The sequence below is a fragment of the Oncorhynchus keta genome, chromosome 8, assembly GCF_023373465.1.
Source record: "Oncorhynchus keta strain PuntledgeMale-10-30-2019 chromosome 8, Oket_V2, whole genome shotgun sequence".
In the NCBI taxonomy this organism is placed as follows: Eukaryota; Metazoa; Chordata; class Actinopteri; order Salmoniformes; family Salmonidae; genus Oncorhynchus; species Oncorhynchus keta.
The window spans coordinates 17,340,236-17,356,680 of record NC_068428.1 but is presented as its reverse complement, the minus strand read 5'-3'; the positions used below and the strand labels follow the sequence as shown (position 1 = coordinate 17,356,680).

At 43.9% G+C, this 16,445-nt stretch overlaps 1 protein-coding gene across 2 annotated transcripts in view; it reads right to left on the bottom strand.

Moving 5' to 3' along the window:
- The window catches only part of LOC118386901 (scavenger receptor class A member 5-like), a 57,445-nt gene that overhangs the window by 18,113 nt on the left and 22,887 nt on the right, over positions 1 to 16,445 (bottom strand). The window contains exons 5-8 of one of the 2 annotated variants that reach the window (XM_052523585.1): positions 13,528 to 13,608; positions 12,770 to 12,877; positions 7,965 to 8,030; positions 3,352 to 3,813 (exon numbers count right to left, since the gene is read on the bottom strand). In XM_052523585.1, the coding sequence (XP_052379545.1) occupies positions 3,809 to 3,813; positions 7,965 to 8,030; positions 12,770 to 12,877; positions 13,528 to 13,608 (260 nt within the window). In that variant the 3' untranslated portion in view covers positions 3,352 to 3,808. Of the gene's footprint in view, positions 1 to 3,351; positions 3,814 to 7,964; positions 8,031 to 12,769; positions 12,878 to 13,527; positions 13,609 to 16,445 lie in introns of those variants that run through there. The other variant, XM_035774875.2, reaches the window with a different exon arrangement.

Sequence of the window (16,445 nt, the reverse complement as noted above, 5' to 3'; positions counted from 1 at the left end):
TTTGAACATAATACGTTATAAGCAAACCTTTCCCTTGCCAAGGTAATCCTATGTGCTGCATTTTCAGGCACAAAGAAGGGTTTAGCTAAAGCTAACAAGGGAAAGTAGCCATTTTGTTTTCTTGTGCTACGTTGAAATTCCTCCGCCTTGTGGAACGGAAGTCCCGCTCCGGATAGTTCCGTTTGATTTCCTGACACGTGAAGGAAATGCTATAACCACTCCCCAACCACATCTAGTTAAGTGGATGGGTCACTATTGTCTAGACATGTACACATGTTCATGAAATACAATAGATGGCTGTAATCACCCGCAGACACACTTGGCTAACTTGATGGATTATGTAATCAGCTGGCGAAGTGGAGTCTTTTGTTTAGATGTGTAGTTAGCTAGCTACACAATAAACCGGCATAAACTCATACTACACAAACATTGTCATAGCTGTAGTATAAATCTGCAGGTAGCGAAACAGCTAACCAACTAGGTGCAATGTTAGCTGGCTAACATTAGGCTATAACTAGCAATGCAAATGATATTACTACACAGATCATACACGTAAAGTTAGCTAGCGAGCCAGCAAGCTAATGTTCGCTAGCTAGCTAATAGTACTCTTTGACTTGATATGAAAATGACTTTCTGACAAAAATAGAAACATATACTATCTGGAAATGTATCTGTGTGAAATCACTGACCGCTGACGTGTGCCCAGGATATTCGTTCATGAAGAATTATTCATGTCACACTCAAGTCATTACTTATGCTATCCAGACGGATATCAATGTCTTATCCAATTGAACTAATAAGTGTAAATCTGGCAATTTACATTCTGAAATAGACATTTTAAATAATATCCAAATTGATGAGTTTTCTAAATAAGACATTGTAAACTTTTTCCAAACTAACCTAGATGAAGCAACTTCTCAGGTTAATTAAAGTTTAATTCCCAAATTGCCTATACAGGTCTGATTTATCATTAAATTGATAAATCAGTCAAATTTGGTTTTTGCAAAACCATTCAGTAATCCAGTACTGACAGAAGCCCTGCCCCAGCGGAAATCCCACGTGGCTTTGGTCTTGTGTTGAATTTTCCCAACATTTGATCTACTGTTTACACTTATGATATCCAATCAATGGAGAATGTATGGATTATCGTCTCATTCAATTTAATAAGTTAAATTGTTGAACATAACTTAATGTTCTTCCAATCAAATGAGACACTTTTAAGCTTCTCATATTAACCTCAGGTTAATTAAAGTTTAATACCCAGATAGCCTACCCAGGTAGGATTAATCATTGGCATTGATTAATTTATTCAGTTTTCTTTTGCATATTCATTCACGTTCAACTTCCACATTACTGTTACAGTACTGATAGTTCGTCAACATCTATAAATAGATTAAACGTGTCTTTGCATCAGCTTCCAATGAATTCCAGACTTTGAAAGAAAATAGGAACATTTTTCCTTTAAATTTTTCTAATAATGTGCAAGCTATCAAAGGTGGTCACCACTCCTCTGCTAATTAGTGAACCTCCACCCATAAAAGGATTGATCTTTGACCTCAGCAGCGATACCAACCCTAATTATGCCATTAGCGAAAAAACAGCCGAAATTGCGAACGCTCTGCAAAATAAACCATCAAACACAGGCTTTGTGATGGTTCTCCCCACTTTTGCACTGATGTATCGCCATAAAAATATGGCATCGGTCCAATACCACAGTGCACAGCTGAAGCACGTGCCAGACATGGCTAACATGAGGGGACAGGTGGAGAGAACTGAGCAACTATTGACAAAAGCAGGAAATGAAAACATTCTGCTAGTCGAGGAACTGCGTTTGAAATCTGAATAATTAAAAGTAAATTGCAAATACTTATGACAATGAACGAGCACAAACTCTTGAACAAAATCGTTGTCAAGAACAACTCGATTTAGCCCAAACTAAATAGGATGTAGTCCACTCCAAACTAGATCACCAAGAATTTACAACTTCCAGATGAGACTGAATTAAGATGACGATTAATATTGTAAAATATTACTAGGTCTTTAAGAGTTTATTCGGAAGATAACAGCTCTATAAATATTATTTCGTGGTGCCCGACACTCTAGTTAATTACATTTACATGATAAGCTCAATCAGGTAATATTAATTACGGATAAATTATTTTATAGAATAGCATGTTATATCACTTAATCCGGCATAGCCAAAGACACGACACTGTAGTATCACTAAAACTTAACAGTCGTACAGCTGTAAGTGAATCATAAAATACTTCCTTTAGAGAAGTGGGAAATGAGAAATAGAATTGAGTGCACTTTAGAGGGCCATGTTACACTGTTACAGAGAGACATTTATGACTATGTGCTGCAGTAGAAGGAAAGCCTCCCCTATCCGTTAGTGGAATTAGGTCTGAGAATGCTGTCACAAGAAATAGAGACGCAGGGATAGGATATCAGCCATATCATCAAGTAAAATTATTACCGTTTGTCAAGACAAACTAAATAGCTGTAGCCTACTGCAGAACAAGGACAATATAACAAACAATCTCCCATGTTGAGTTTGTCAACTTGTACAAGCATTTACTCTATAATGTATCTCTGCTTGATATCTGTGCATCTGAAAACAAACACCACTACATCTCTCTGGCTTTCATTGACTAAATGTGTTTGTCAGTTCTTTGGTTAGGCAAACACAATCTGTGTTCTACCCTGGACTGTAGGTGCCCCTGCTCACGGTCCCTAAGGGAGTTTCATATGCAAGACCTCACCTCCCAGAGATGTGTGTGTGTGTGTGTGTGTGTGTGTGTGTGTGTGTGTGTGTGTGTGTGTGTGTGTGTGTGTGTGTGTGTGTGTGTGTGTGTGTGTGTGTGTAAGCGTCTCTTTCCCCCAGCAAACTCAGTGGGAGGCTGATCTGGGTGCCTCCTGTCCACCACATTCAAAGAATGTGGGGTTCAACAACGGTTCTTCTATGAACCCTAGGGTTCCTGGCACTGAAAATGCCCCCAGAAGGTTCTTCCAAGAAGCCCATATGAGGTGGGGTTCATCGAGGAACCTCTTTAGTTGGTGGGGGTCCTTGCAGGAACCTAACTGCCCAACTGAAACATTTGGATTTGAATTTGAAAGGCAGCAGGTGCCGGCACAATGTAAGGTATTATCTAAGTTGATATTGTTTTATGATGACACCATCTACCTTTTCATATTGTGCAAAAAGAAAAAGGACACAATTCAATGGATATCAATCAACAGAGAGGTAATAATATGTAGGCCATTAGAATATGTTGAAGGCTAGATGTTTTGGGTGAAGATGATTGAACTGCTCACTTTTGTGTCTTTGTTTTAAAGACAAGGAGGCACACAAAGGTACAGTACCAGTCAAAAGTTTGGACACACCTACTCATTCAAGGGGTTTTTCTTTATTTTTACTATTTTCTAGAATAATAGTGAAGACATCAAACTATGAATAACACATATGGAATCATGTAGTACCAAAAAAGTGTTAAACAAATCTAAATATATTTTCGATTTTAGATTCTTCAAAGGAGCCACCCTTTGCCTTGATGACAGCTCTGCACACTCTTGGTATTCTCTCAACCAGCTTCACCTGGAATGCTTTTCCAACCGTCTTGAAGGAGTTCCCACATATGCTGAGCACTTGTTGGCTGCTTTTCCTTCACTCTGCAGTCCAACTCATCCCAAACCATCTCAATTGGGTTGAGGTCGGGTGATTGTGGAGGCCAGGTCATCTGATGCAGCACTCCATCACTCTCCTTCTTGGTCAAATAGCCCTTACACAGCCTGGAGATGTGTTGGGTCATTATCCTGTTGAAAAACAAATGATAGTCCCACTAAGCACAAAGCAGATAGGATGACAATCACTGCAGAATGCTGTGGTAGCCATGCTGGTTAAGTGTGCCTTGAGTTCTAAATAAATCATACAGTGTCACCAGCAAAGCAACTCCACACCATCACACCTCCTCCTCCATGCTTGAGGTTGGGAATCACACATACAGAGGTCATCCATTCACCTACTCCGAGTCTCACAAAGACACAGCGGTTGGAAACCAAAAATCGCACATTTGGACTCATCAGACCAAAGGACAGATTTCCACCGGTCTAATGTCCATTGCTCGTATTTCTTGGCCCAAACAAGTATCTTCTAACTCTGGCTTTTCCTTTCCTGTGGCGGTCCTCATGAGAGCCATTTCATCATATTGCCTGATGGTTTTTGCGACTGCACTTAAAGAAACTTTCAAAGTTCTTGAAATGTTCCGGATTGACTGACCTTCATGTCTTAAAGTAATGATGGACTGTCGTTTCTCTTTGCTTATTTGAGCAGTTCTTGCCATATATGGACTTGGTCTTTTACCAAAAAGGGATATCTTCTGTATACGTCCCCTACCTTGTCACAACACAACTGATTGGCTCAAACACATTAAGAAGGAAAGAAATTCCACAAATGAACTTTTAACAAGGCACACTTGTTAATTGAAATGCATTCCAGGTGACTACCTCATGAAGCTGGTTGAGAGAGTGTGCAAAGCCATCACGTTTCAGGAGAAGAACCCGATGCAGACAGTGTCAAAGTAACAACTGTTTATTACTAGAACAGGGGGCAGGAAAAACAACATGTCAAGGGCAGGCAGAGGTCAATAATCCAGGGTGGTGTGACAAGGTACAGGCAGAATGGTCAATACCGGGAAAACAAGAAAAAGACAGGAGCAAGGGGAAAACCGCTGATAGGCTTGACAAAAAAAAAGAACTGTCAACAGACAAACAGAGGTACAAATAGACTGGGGATAATGGGGAAGATGGGCAACACATGGAGGGGGGTGGAGAGAAGCACAAAGACAGGTGAAACAAATCAGGGTGTGACAAATGCAAAGGGTTGCTACTTTGAAGAATCTTAAATATAAAATATATTTGGATTTGTTTAACACTTTTTTGGTTCCTACATGATTCCATGTGTTATTTCATGGTTTTGTAAAGTAAAACCCTTGAATGAGTAGGTGTGTCCAAACCTTTGACTGGTACTGTATGTCCATTAGTATTGGTATGTTATGCAAATCACATCATCCTCCCTTACCTCTTCAATGAAAATCACATAGGCCTCTACATTATGGACAAGGTATGCGTATGAAAACCACCGTTTTTTAATTCACATTTACCATAAAAACCAAGGTATAAATACGGTTGTGTTCGTGTTTTGTTAATCATCTGTATAATTACTATTTTTTGGATTCATAGACATCAGCCTCCCTTCTGCTTTTCCACAAAAATCATAATAAACACTGCCAACTAAAATACGCTCATGACATCTCTCTGTAGTTTCACAACTGAAGTATTTGTTCTAGAAAAAGAGCTGTTTAATCTTACAGGAGAAAACACTAAAAACAGTGCTGTCAATACCTTATGAAAGCAGGCACGTTTCCAACTGTGCATTTGGCGATTGGAGCACTGGCCCACTTTGTTATACTTACAGCTACAATTTTAACTGGGTCTTTTCATTATTAAAATACTGTAACGTCTGCTTCCAACTCTCAAACATGTAGATCCCTTGAACGCAGCTCACTCTCCAGCTCCCAATCACCTGAATTCTGATCACCTGTTCACACACCTGTATGCCATTTACACACACTATTTAGTTCAGTCCATTGTATCCCATCATTGTGAGGTATTGTTTGTTTTTGTCCACGGTCTAGGCGGAGTGCTGTTTAGGGCCATATTAGTCCTCCTGTATATCATAGTTTTTGTCAATTTTATCCATTCACGAACATAGTTTTTTTTCTATTTATTTTTCTCTATTTCCTGCCTGTACTTTTGCCTATCAGATTTCCTGTCATCAACCTCTTGCCTGATATCCCGGACGACGTCATTAGCCATTTTCCTTGCCTGTACTGTTACCTTTTTGGATTCCCTGTGTATGACCTTCTGCCTATCCCTGGACCCAGCTACCTCCCTCCTCCTGTGGTCCTTTACTAAATAAACACCTGCTGCGCCCTGTGCTTGAAACAAGCACTCTGTCTCCCATCATACTCATTACAAATACACTGGGGGAAAATGATATCTGACTTGATTTTGGCATGTATGAACACATAATAAGCCCATAAACAATAACTGATTAAAAAAACAAAAATGGCTACACTGACCTATAAAACTGGCAGTCAACCAAACGTTATACCTTCCTCTCTACTCTTAGGGAAGAGGAAGAGAGTGAATCTGAATCTTAGCGCAACAGCTTACAACATCTGGCAGGGAACCACCCTTTGCAACAACATTTCTGGACCAATGGACTAAGACAATGTTGTGCATTTTGGGGCGTGTGTGTGTGCAGTTCTGAGTGCACGCGTGAATGTGTGTTATGTTCACAACTTCAGGTTGTTCATGTGTAAATGTGACCGCTCCCGCATGTGTATATGAGTAAAGTCTCTAACTCAGCACCGGGTTTACACTTCAAATGTGGAGAATGGAGCTTGTGCCTGTCCTGTAAAAATAATCTTTCCAATCCAAGCTTACTCCAGTTTCTGTTGGACACTTGGGATATCGTATCAAAGTTCAGTACCCCCATCCTGAGAAGTGTGTGGATGTTAGGGTGAAAGGCAACGCTATGGCAACAATTACCAAGTAAGCTTTAAAGCACCTGACATTTTACAGCTTGTCACGCTAGTTACGGTATATGGGGCTTTAGGTTCAACTGCACCCCCAACTCTCAGCCCCAGCTCTCAGCCCTAACCCTCAGCCTGAGGTAAGCGCCAGCTCTCAGCCTTCTAGGAGAAGCATGGTTGTCAGTTGTGACATTCTAAAAGTATAGCGGGGTAAAGAAGATAAATGAACAAGGGGACTGGGGTAGAGCCCCACGGTGTCTGAGCTGTGACAGACCCTCCTCTCACTACGAGGACCTATACTTTGTGTGACACCACTGCTTTCCATCAACCACTAGCATGAGAGCTTGACAATTATGGAAACAAATCCAGACCAAGTACCAGAAGAAAACCTCTTAAATCACATGGCTTTGAATGTGGAGTTCTGATCTTTTCCTGGTTGTAGCTAATGAAGAGAAATGTATTTCAGATGTTTGTAGCTGTCACTTTAATAAGAACACCGTTCCAGCTCTCATCACACCAAAATGGGTTTAATGATGTCATAGAGAAAGAATAATATTTCCTGTGTGAGGGAAGAAATTGAGGTTTGCGGGTTTGTTTTCTTTCCCTGCTTGAAAACACATTGTGGTTTTATTGAAATTACCTGTCAGTGGGGGTGTGAGGGCGTATACTGTACAACGATACGACAGGCCCACTCAGTACAACCAGGCCTACTAACCAGTTTGCCCATGCTTCAAACTCGGTGAATAAATGTTTTGATACTTATTATTTGGTGAGGTAAGCCATATTGAGTGGTTTGGATACAGGAAGAATCCTGTAAAACGTCACGCTAATAACTGCTTCAACATATGAGGTGACCGTTCCATGTACAAGTAGAGCAGAGATTTATGCCTGTTGTGGCTCGGTCCATAAAAATAGTTTATTTATCTGTTTGATCCACTGGCATCCCTGTTTACAAGTGGGGTCTGCCAGGTGAGAGCCTCCAGCTACTGATGTAAATGAGTAATGAACTCACTAGACTGAGACCAGCATGTGACTTCAGCTCTGGTGCTGAGTTTTGGAATGTGTTGTGATGGAATAAACAGCATTCCAAAGCAAAACAGAGAGGGAAAAGGCCTCAAAAGACCCTCTGCACTCCTTCACCCCCCGAAGGACTGCAGAGGTAGTGAAAGTTGATTGGTAGGTCAGTTAGGGTTAAATTCTATAGCCTACCTGGGTTTTATTACAACCTATTCCAATAACTCATTTTACGATGCAGCAGTGTCAGCGATATGTACGCAGATAACAATGGACACCATCATCGACCAAGATCATTTGGAGGATGAGGAGGGATCAGCAATCCCATAACTCTTCACTGCTCACTGGTCCCACCTGTTTTTTCACCACGGTCACCTCGGTCTCCCTTCTCGCCCTTCAGTCCTCTGTCTCCTTTGTCACCTTGGAAACGAAAGACAGACACCAAAATATTGTGTTACGCTCAGTGGCAGAATAAGAAGTAACACAGATTAATACACTGCTCAAAAAAATAAAGGGAACACTAAAATAACACATCCTAGATCTGAATGAATGAAATATTCTTATAAAATACTTTTTTCTTTACATAGTTGAATGTGCTGACAACAAAATCACAGAAAAATGATCAATGGAAATCAAATTGATCAACCCATGGAGGTCTGGATTTGGAGTCACACTCAAAATTATAGTGGAAAACCACACTACAGGCTGATCCAACTTTGATGTAATGTCCTTAAAACAAGTCCAAATGAGGCTCAGTAGTGTATGTGGCCTCCACGTGCCTGTATGACCTCCCTACAATGCCTGGGCATGCTCCTGATGAGGTGGCGGATGGTCTCCTGAGGGATCTCCTCCCAGACCTGGTCTAAAGCATCCGCCAACTCCTGGACAGTCTGTGGTGCAACGTGGCGTTGGTGGATGGAGCGAGACATGATGTCCTAGATGTGCTCAATTGGATTCAGGTCTGGGGAACAGGCGGGCCAGTCCATAGCATCAATGCCTTCCTCTTGCAGGAACTGCTGACACACTCCAGCCACATGAGGTCTAGCATTGTCTTGCATTAGGAGGAACCCAGGGCCAACCGCACCAGCATATGGTCTCACAAGGGGTCTCAGGATCTCATCTCGGTACCTAATGGCAGTCAGGCTACCTCTGGCGAGCACATGGGGGGCTGTGCGGCCCCCCAAAGAAATGCCACCCCACACCATGACTGATCCACCGCCAAACCGGTCATGCTGGAGGATGTTGCAGGCAGCAGAACGTTCTCCACGGCGTCTCCAGACTCTGTAACGTCTGTCACATGTGCTCAGTGTGAACCTGCTTTCATCTGTGAAGAGCACAGGGCACCAGTGGCGAATTTGCCAATCTTGGTGTTCTCTGGCAAATGCCAAACGTCCTGCACGGTGTTGGGCTGTAAGCACAACCCCCACCTGTGGACGTCGAGCCCTCATACCACCCTCATAGAGACTGTTTCTGACCGTTTGAGCAGACACATGCACATTTTTGGTCTGCTGGAGGTCATTTTGCAGGGCTCTGGCAGTGCTCCTCCTGCTCCTCCTTGCACAAAGGCGGAGGTAGCGGTCCTGCTGCAGGGTTGTTGCCCTCCTACGGCCTCCTCCACGTCTCCTGATGTACTGGCCTGTCTCCTGGTAGCGCCTCCATGTTCTGGACACTACGCTGACAGACACAGCAAACCTTCTTGCCACAGCTCGCATTGATGTGCCGTGCCATCCTGGATAAGCTGCACTACCTGAGCCACTTGTGTGGGTTGTAGACTCCGTCTCATGCTACCAATAGAGTGAAAGCACCGCCAGCATTCAAAAGTGACCAAAACATCAGCCAGGAAGCATAGGAACTGAGAAGTGGTCTGTGGTCACCACCTGCAGAACCACTCCTCTATTGGGGGTGTCTTGCTAATTGCCACCTTGCTAATTGCCACCATAATTTCCACCTGTTATCTATTCCATTTGCACAACAGCATGTGAAATGTATTGTCAATCAGTGTTGCTTCCTATGTGGACAGATTGATTTCACAAAAGTGTGATTGACTTGGAGTTACATTGTGTTGTTTAAGTTTTCCCTTTATTTTTTTGAGCAGTGTATATAACATCATGCAAGTACAAAATTAAACTGAACACAGGTGATTCAGTTGAAGAAGAACAGTATTACGTGTATGTCCCTAGAGAACCTTCCAGCATGCTACTTCTCTGAGCGGTGCCCTCTCCGTCTGTCATGGTTGACTCTGGGTGGGCAGGGATTAGGCCTAAATATAGGCTATGGTTTGAGGTTTCCAAATTGCCTTACTGGAATACTTGGGAGACATGAGAGGGTCTTTTTGCTCTTGGTTGGGGGAACATAAAGTAGCTCTAAAATAGCCCCCCTCACCCTGAGAAGAACGCCAGATATACCAACCTCAGGTCTGAAATTAAACATTATCCCTCAGCTCAATTTCCCTTTGGATACCTTATTATCTTGTTAACCTGAATTGAAGCCTCACGAACTAAATGGAATCACCTTGTCATTAGACATACAAATTATAGGACAACCCCCTTGTAAACTACAACCCCCTTCGGCTTTTGGTTTTCCTAGCCAATGCAGCGGACTAGAAACAGTACAAATAGCAAATATGGTCAGGGTGTATGTTTCCCCAAAAGTCAACATGAACCCATATGTCCTTGATTCTCTGTGATCTGAAGTCCATTATTGTGGGCCATTGTTTTTTTTGTTGCTCTCAACATCTGAGGCAACTCAGCTGTCTGTGGATTGTATGCCAAATGTTGAAAGACAAAAAGGGGTCAGGGCAAAAGACAACATCAATTTAACGATTAAAGGATTTAATTAACAAAATGACTGGGATTGAGAGGCTGAAAGCACAGTTGTCCTGCATCTCCTCTTTCAGAGTGAGCGGAGAGAATCGTTATGGCATCTTTCTGGCTTGTCCGATGATGTTATATGCTTTACAGACATAGAAAAGCTTCACTACTTGAGGCCAGTTAACAGTCTTATAAATGCGATTGAAAGTAGATCCTCCTTGAAGACATTTGTGTCCTGAATGAGGGCATCTGATGTTGATCTGATGAGGATCGGAGTGTGGACGCAGGGACATTCTGGAGCCTTGCAGTTTCATCTGAAATTCTAGATTTACTGTCTGGACTTGAGAGAGGCTGTAAAAAATGAAGTAATCATTCCATTTCAATCTTTAATTCCGCTCAATAAAATCTTCAGATTTGTTGTATTTTAATGTGTAATACCAGAAGTATGTCCATGATAATAGAGGACACCACGAAATCTGGCAAAAGGAAATATTATTGTACTATTTAAGTTAATATTCATAAAAATAACAAACTAAAGATATGCCTTTGATGAAGTCCTACCGCTCAGTTCTGTGGGAACATTTCTCTGTAATTACAAGTCTAAAACCCCAAGGTGTGGTTATGAGCTGTTACTGTAATAAAGTAACATTACACAATGATTATAAAGTGACCATTATCCCACGTTTACTTCGTGAATTTTCATATTCAAAATCACAGGAAAGGGACCAATTGCAGTGGCGCCCAGACCGAACCACCAAGTGTCGGGTAGTGCTCTGTGCTGACCACATCCTCAGTGTAGGTTGAGAAATTGACCACTCTGGTTCAAACACCTACTGCAAACACCACTATTCACAGAAAAACAGACTTAATGAAACTGCCTGGCTATTCATAGGCCTGCTTTAACAAGCCCAAAAACACCTCTGCCTTTTCCACAAGGACCCTTTTGCAAGCATCACTGATATTTCTCTAACCCTGTTAATTGTGTGTTGTAGTCTCAGTGAGTTAGTCTAATAGAGCTGGGCCTGGGAGGCCTGGGCAGATAGACAGCACAGGGCATCCACATCCCATCTTAATGTCGTTGGCTCACAGGGGTTTAAGCCTCCAGCGCCGGACAGTTCAGCCAAACTAAACTGATCCAGAACAGCTGCTTGTTTAGCATGGAGAAATAGAATAGGCCTATTGTGGAGAGTCAAATCTATGACCAATACGATAAGGCGCTGTGTCTCAAATCATGTGTGTGAGAGGAGTATCTCTCACACATATCTTTCATATCTTTCATAACAAGTGCTGCTTTCCAACACACAAGGTGACGAAAGAGGAAACGGCCTTCTAGAAGGCTTTGAGACGTGGCTATAGACTCCAATGGTCTCCAATTGTTGTTATGTCTCATTAACCATGCCTACGCTGTATTTCTGATCAATTTGATGTTATTTTAATGGACAAAAAATGTGAGGACATTTCTAATTGACCCCTTAAGAGCTCAGTGACTTTCAACGTGGCACCGTCATAGGATGCCACCTTTCCAACAAGTCAGGTTGTAAAATTTCTGCCTTTCTAGAGCTTCCCCGGTCAACTGTAAGTGCTGTTTTTGTGAAGTGGAAATGTCTAGGAGCAACAATGGCTCAGCCACGAAGTGATAGGCCACGCAAGCTCACAGAATGGGACCGCCGAGTGCTGAAGTGTGTAGCGTGTAAAAATCTAACTGACTTGGTTGAATGGAAGCATGTCGCCGTAGCAATGTTCCAGCAAAGGTGTAGGCAACTCCATATTGGGGTAGCAGGGTAGCCTAGTGGTTAGCCTAGTGGTTAGAGTGTTGGACTAGTAACCGAAAGGTTGCAAGTTCAAATCCCCAAGCTGACAAGGTACAAATCTGTCGTTCTGCCCCTGAACAGGCAGTTAACCCACTGTTCCTAGGCCGTCATTGAAAATAAGAATTTGTTCTTAACTGACTTGCCTAGTAAAATAAAAATATTAATGACCAAAATTTTGAAATTATATGTTCGATGGGCACGTGTCCACATACTTTTGATCATGAAGTGTATTTCTATCTTCAATGTTTTAGGTTGGCTCAGCACATCAGCTGATAAGGTAGGTCTGCTGTGGGTTAGGATGGGAAGGCAGAGGGCCTGCAGATATAGTTGTCAATGAGACACAACAAATCAGACGGAATTGACCCTGATCCTCCATCCATCTGCCTTGGATTACCTTCTCTGGAGCCTGAGCCAAAGAGAGAGCACGGTGGCACAATCGGTGAGAGCACCCCTTTAAGGTTCAAAGAGACAGGAAGGTACAGATGATAGTTGAACTAATGATTATACAGCTGTCAGACAGTAATGATATCAGACATACCTTTGGGCCCTTTGGGTCCCATATCCCCTTTCTCCCCCTGTCGGCCGTCGGAGCCGCTCGGGCCTTTTAGTCCCCTTGGACCCTGGGTGCCTTTTTCTCCTGTAAAACCTGCCGGGAAGACATAGATACATGTATTTTCCCGTCTTTTCAAACAGGATATCTGGCATGCATTTCAAAGAATGAAAACAACCTATCTTATCGGGATATTTGAGTACGATTGCATGCCATAATAACATTCTCCAATGTTCTCTTTCTTTATTCACCACTTCATTATGTCATGAAAGACTATCTAATGGAATGCCCTTACTCCCTTTCCCAGGATGCTTTGAGCCCAGTTTGAGGGGCTGTTATTAGGTTGTTAGCAAACAGTGGATTTATGGGTTTGGAACCACCAGTGGTCCCGTTCACTAGGTATTGAAGATATTGTCACTGCATTACTCACAAGGTAATGTACTGGAGTACCCAACTCTTTAATGAGTAGGAATGAGTGGAACAACTGAGATTTTGAATGTGGTAGGAGGAGTGCTTTGGGTGGCTATAACAAATGTCCCATGTTCCTAAAGGGAGGCTTGCTTTCAGCATTCTTCTTGGAAATAAGTCTTTGAGGGTCCTTGAGGGTTTACATAAATCACAATTGGGACCTGGGCCAATTACAGTAAGATACGTTTAGAAAAAATTGGTTTAAATAATGGTTGAAGAAAGTAATGTATGTTGAAAGCTAGAATAGGACAAATGACAGTACTGTACAGTGTACGAACCGCTCATCCCTGTGAGGCCTGCCACACCAGGGGACCCAAGTGGCCCAACATCGCCCTTCTCACCCTTTGGTCCTGGAGGCCCTGTTGAAAACAACGTAATTAAAGCATTAAGTTGATCCCAAGATAATATAAACTGATTAATATACTGTAATATAAAGACAATATGATTATTGAAGTTGTGTAATCCCATAAGTCACACTGGTTTCCTGTTGGTATGTCATTCTTGTTTCACCACACCCTCTGACGAAAGCAGAGGAGCTTAAGGCTAAATCTGAAACATGGTTAAGGGACGTTCAATGGTTTGTTGTACTTGGAACCAGTGGTGGACTGACTTCAGACTTGTTTGTAGAATTAGCTTGGCCTTGATGGAAAGCACATGTTACACAAGGTACACCACAATGGAACCACAATGGAATAGTTCGACATTTGTCTTGTTTTGTCCAACTGACATGTTCCAAAGTAGCTTTTCACATAATGGTGTGATCTGATCCTTACAGATGTAGGATCTTAATTTGTGACAGTTTGCTACAGCAGGAAGATAATCCTGCAGCAACAGGAAATGTGAATTATTATGTGGATTATAATGAATTGACATTTTTGTAGGGGTTGACATATTTTCCACAAGGGAAAATCAAGTCTGACGTTTCAAAGTGGACATTTAAAAATGTCAGAAGACTTTTTAAACCTCAAATACACTACAAGTTTTACATTTCTCCTGCAACAGGTTGATCAAACTAAGATCCTACATCTGTATATCCTAAGATACTGTCCTGGCCATGCTTTGAGCCACTCAACATCCCCTGGCCTGGCCTGAAACTTTACTGGGAAAATATTAATCTATTGGAGTGAAATAGTGACTAGTGAGAAGTCAGATTGACTTGGAAGTCATATCATCCTGGGGGGCCTGAAGGAGAAAACACTGAATTGAATTGAGCGGTGACTGGTTTGTTTTAGTAGGATCAACGGTACCACTCATCACTTCTTATTTAGAGTCTTCTATTAATTCAATTGAGAATGTTTAACATACAATGGATCAGCAAATCTGATTTGGCTGAGCAGAATCGATATGTTAGTAATGGGCTAATTGCATGTCAAGGGAAAATGGCTGCAAAGCAATCAGTTTTGACACATTTAATATCAAGCTGATAGATAGATTATTTGAAAACATTAGACTGCTTTTTTTTTAAAGTAGGCTATTTTAGGTGACTGATATTGTTTTACACCAGGATGTCCATTTATCAAATTATCTAAAAGAACATTTTCCTTATTTTGTTTCACCATTTGTGAACAATGAAAACAGCGCAAGATCAATGTTATATAATGAAAATCACATTTCCATGAGAATTAAGCCAATAGACACACTGCTCCTCCCAGCCTGAAGACACTTCACTAAAACAGCAAACAGGTCACTCCTGAGGCCATTACTGTTAATCAAGTGGCTGTGTGATGATTATAAATGTTTCCATGCTAACGCTCTCCTCAGACCAACACATCACAGTTTCTTAATCCACCTCTCAACTTTGCAAAAATGTGTGTTTTTGCAATATGTTTTTTTCCCCCTTCTCATTTGTCCACCGCTGCCAAATTGGAAGGTAGGCATGAAACATAAGCAAAAGGCATTGGGATGGAGGGAGGGAGAGGAGGGAGGGATGTGGAGGGATGGAGGGAGGGAGGGAGGGAGGGAGGGAGGGAGGGAGGGAGGGAGGGAGGGAGGGAGGGAGGGAGGGAGGGAGGGGGAGGGAGGGAGGGAGGGAGGGAGGGAGGGAGGGATGGAGGGAGGGAGGGAGGGAGGGAGGGAGGGAGGGAGGGAGGGAGGGAGGAGGGAGGGATGGAGGGAGGGGAGGGAGGGAGGGAGGGAGGGAGGGAGGGAGGGAGGGAGGGAGGGAGGGAGGGAGGGAGGGGGGAGGGAGGGAGGGAGGGAGGGACGTGGAGGGATGGAGGGAGGGAGGGAGGGAGGGAGGGAGGGAGGGAGGGAGGGGAGGGAGGGAGGGAGGGAGGGAGGGAGGGAGGGAGGGAGGGAGGGAGGGAGGGAGGGAGGGGGAGGGAGAGGAGGGAGAGGAGGGAGGGATGGAGGGAGGGAGGGAGGGAGGGAGGGATGTGGAGATGGAGGGGGAGGGAGGGAGGGGAGGGAGGGAGGGAGGGAGGGAGGGAGGGGAGGGAGGGAGGGATGGAGGGAGGGAGGGAGGGAGGGGAGGGAGGGAGGGGAGGGATGGAGGGAGGGAGGGAGGGAGGGAGGGAGGGAGGGGGAGGGAGGGAGGGGAGGGAGGGAGGGAGGGAGGGAGGGAGGAGGGAGGGATGGGGGAGGGAGGGAGGGAGGTGGAGGGATGGAGGGAGGGAGGGAGGGAGGGAGGGAGGGAGGGAGGGAGGGGGAGGGAGGGAGGGAGGGGGAGGAGGGAGGGAGGGAGGGAGGGAGGGAGGGAGGGAGGGAGGGAGGGAGGGAGGGAGGGAGGGAGGGAGGGAGAGGAGGGAGGGAGGGAGGGAGGGAGGAGGGAGGGAGGGAGGGAGGGAGGGGAGGGAGGGACGTGGAAATGGAGGGAGGGAGGGAGGGAGGGAGGGAGGGAGGGAGGGGGGAGGGAGGGAGGGAGGGAGGGAGGGAGGGAGGGAGGGAGGGAGGGAGGGAGGGAGGGAGGGAGGGAGGGAGGGAGGGGGAGAGGAGGCATCAGGCCAGAAACACCAAGTACCATGGCGAGGTGCAGCTTTCCTGGCTAAACCCACACTTAATGACAAACAAATGTGATGTGAGGGGGAACTAATGACAGGGCTGAGTTCCTTGGTTTTGGAGGCTTCTAAATGTAACCCACAATTGTTTCCAGCCTAAATAAACCACTGTCCCACCTACAAACAGTATACATCAGATACTGGTTTAAAGTCTTTTTATGCAAAGATTAACATCACTCAACTCCTATCAACATGGAGGT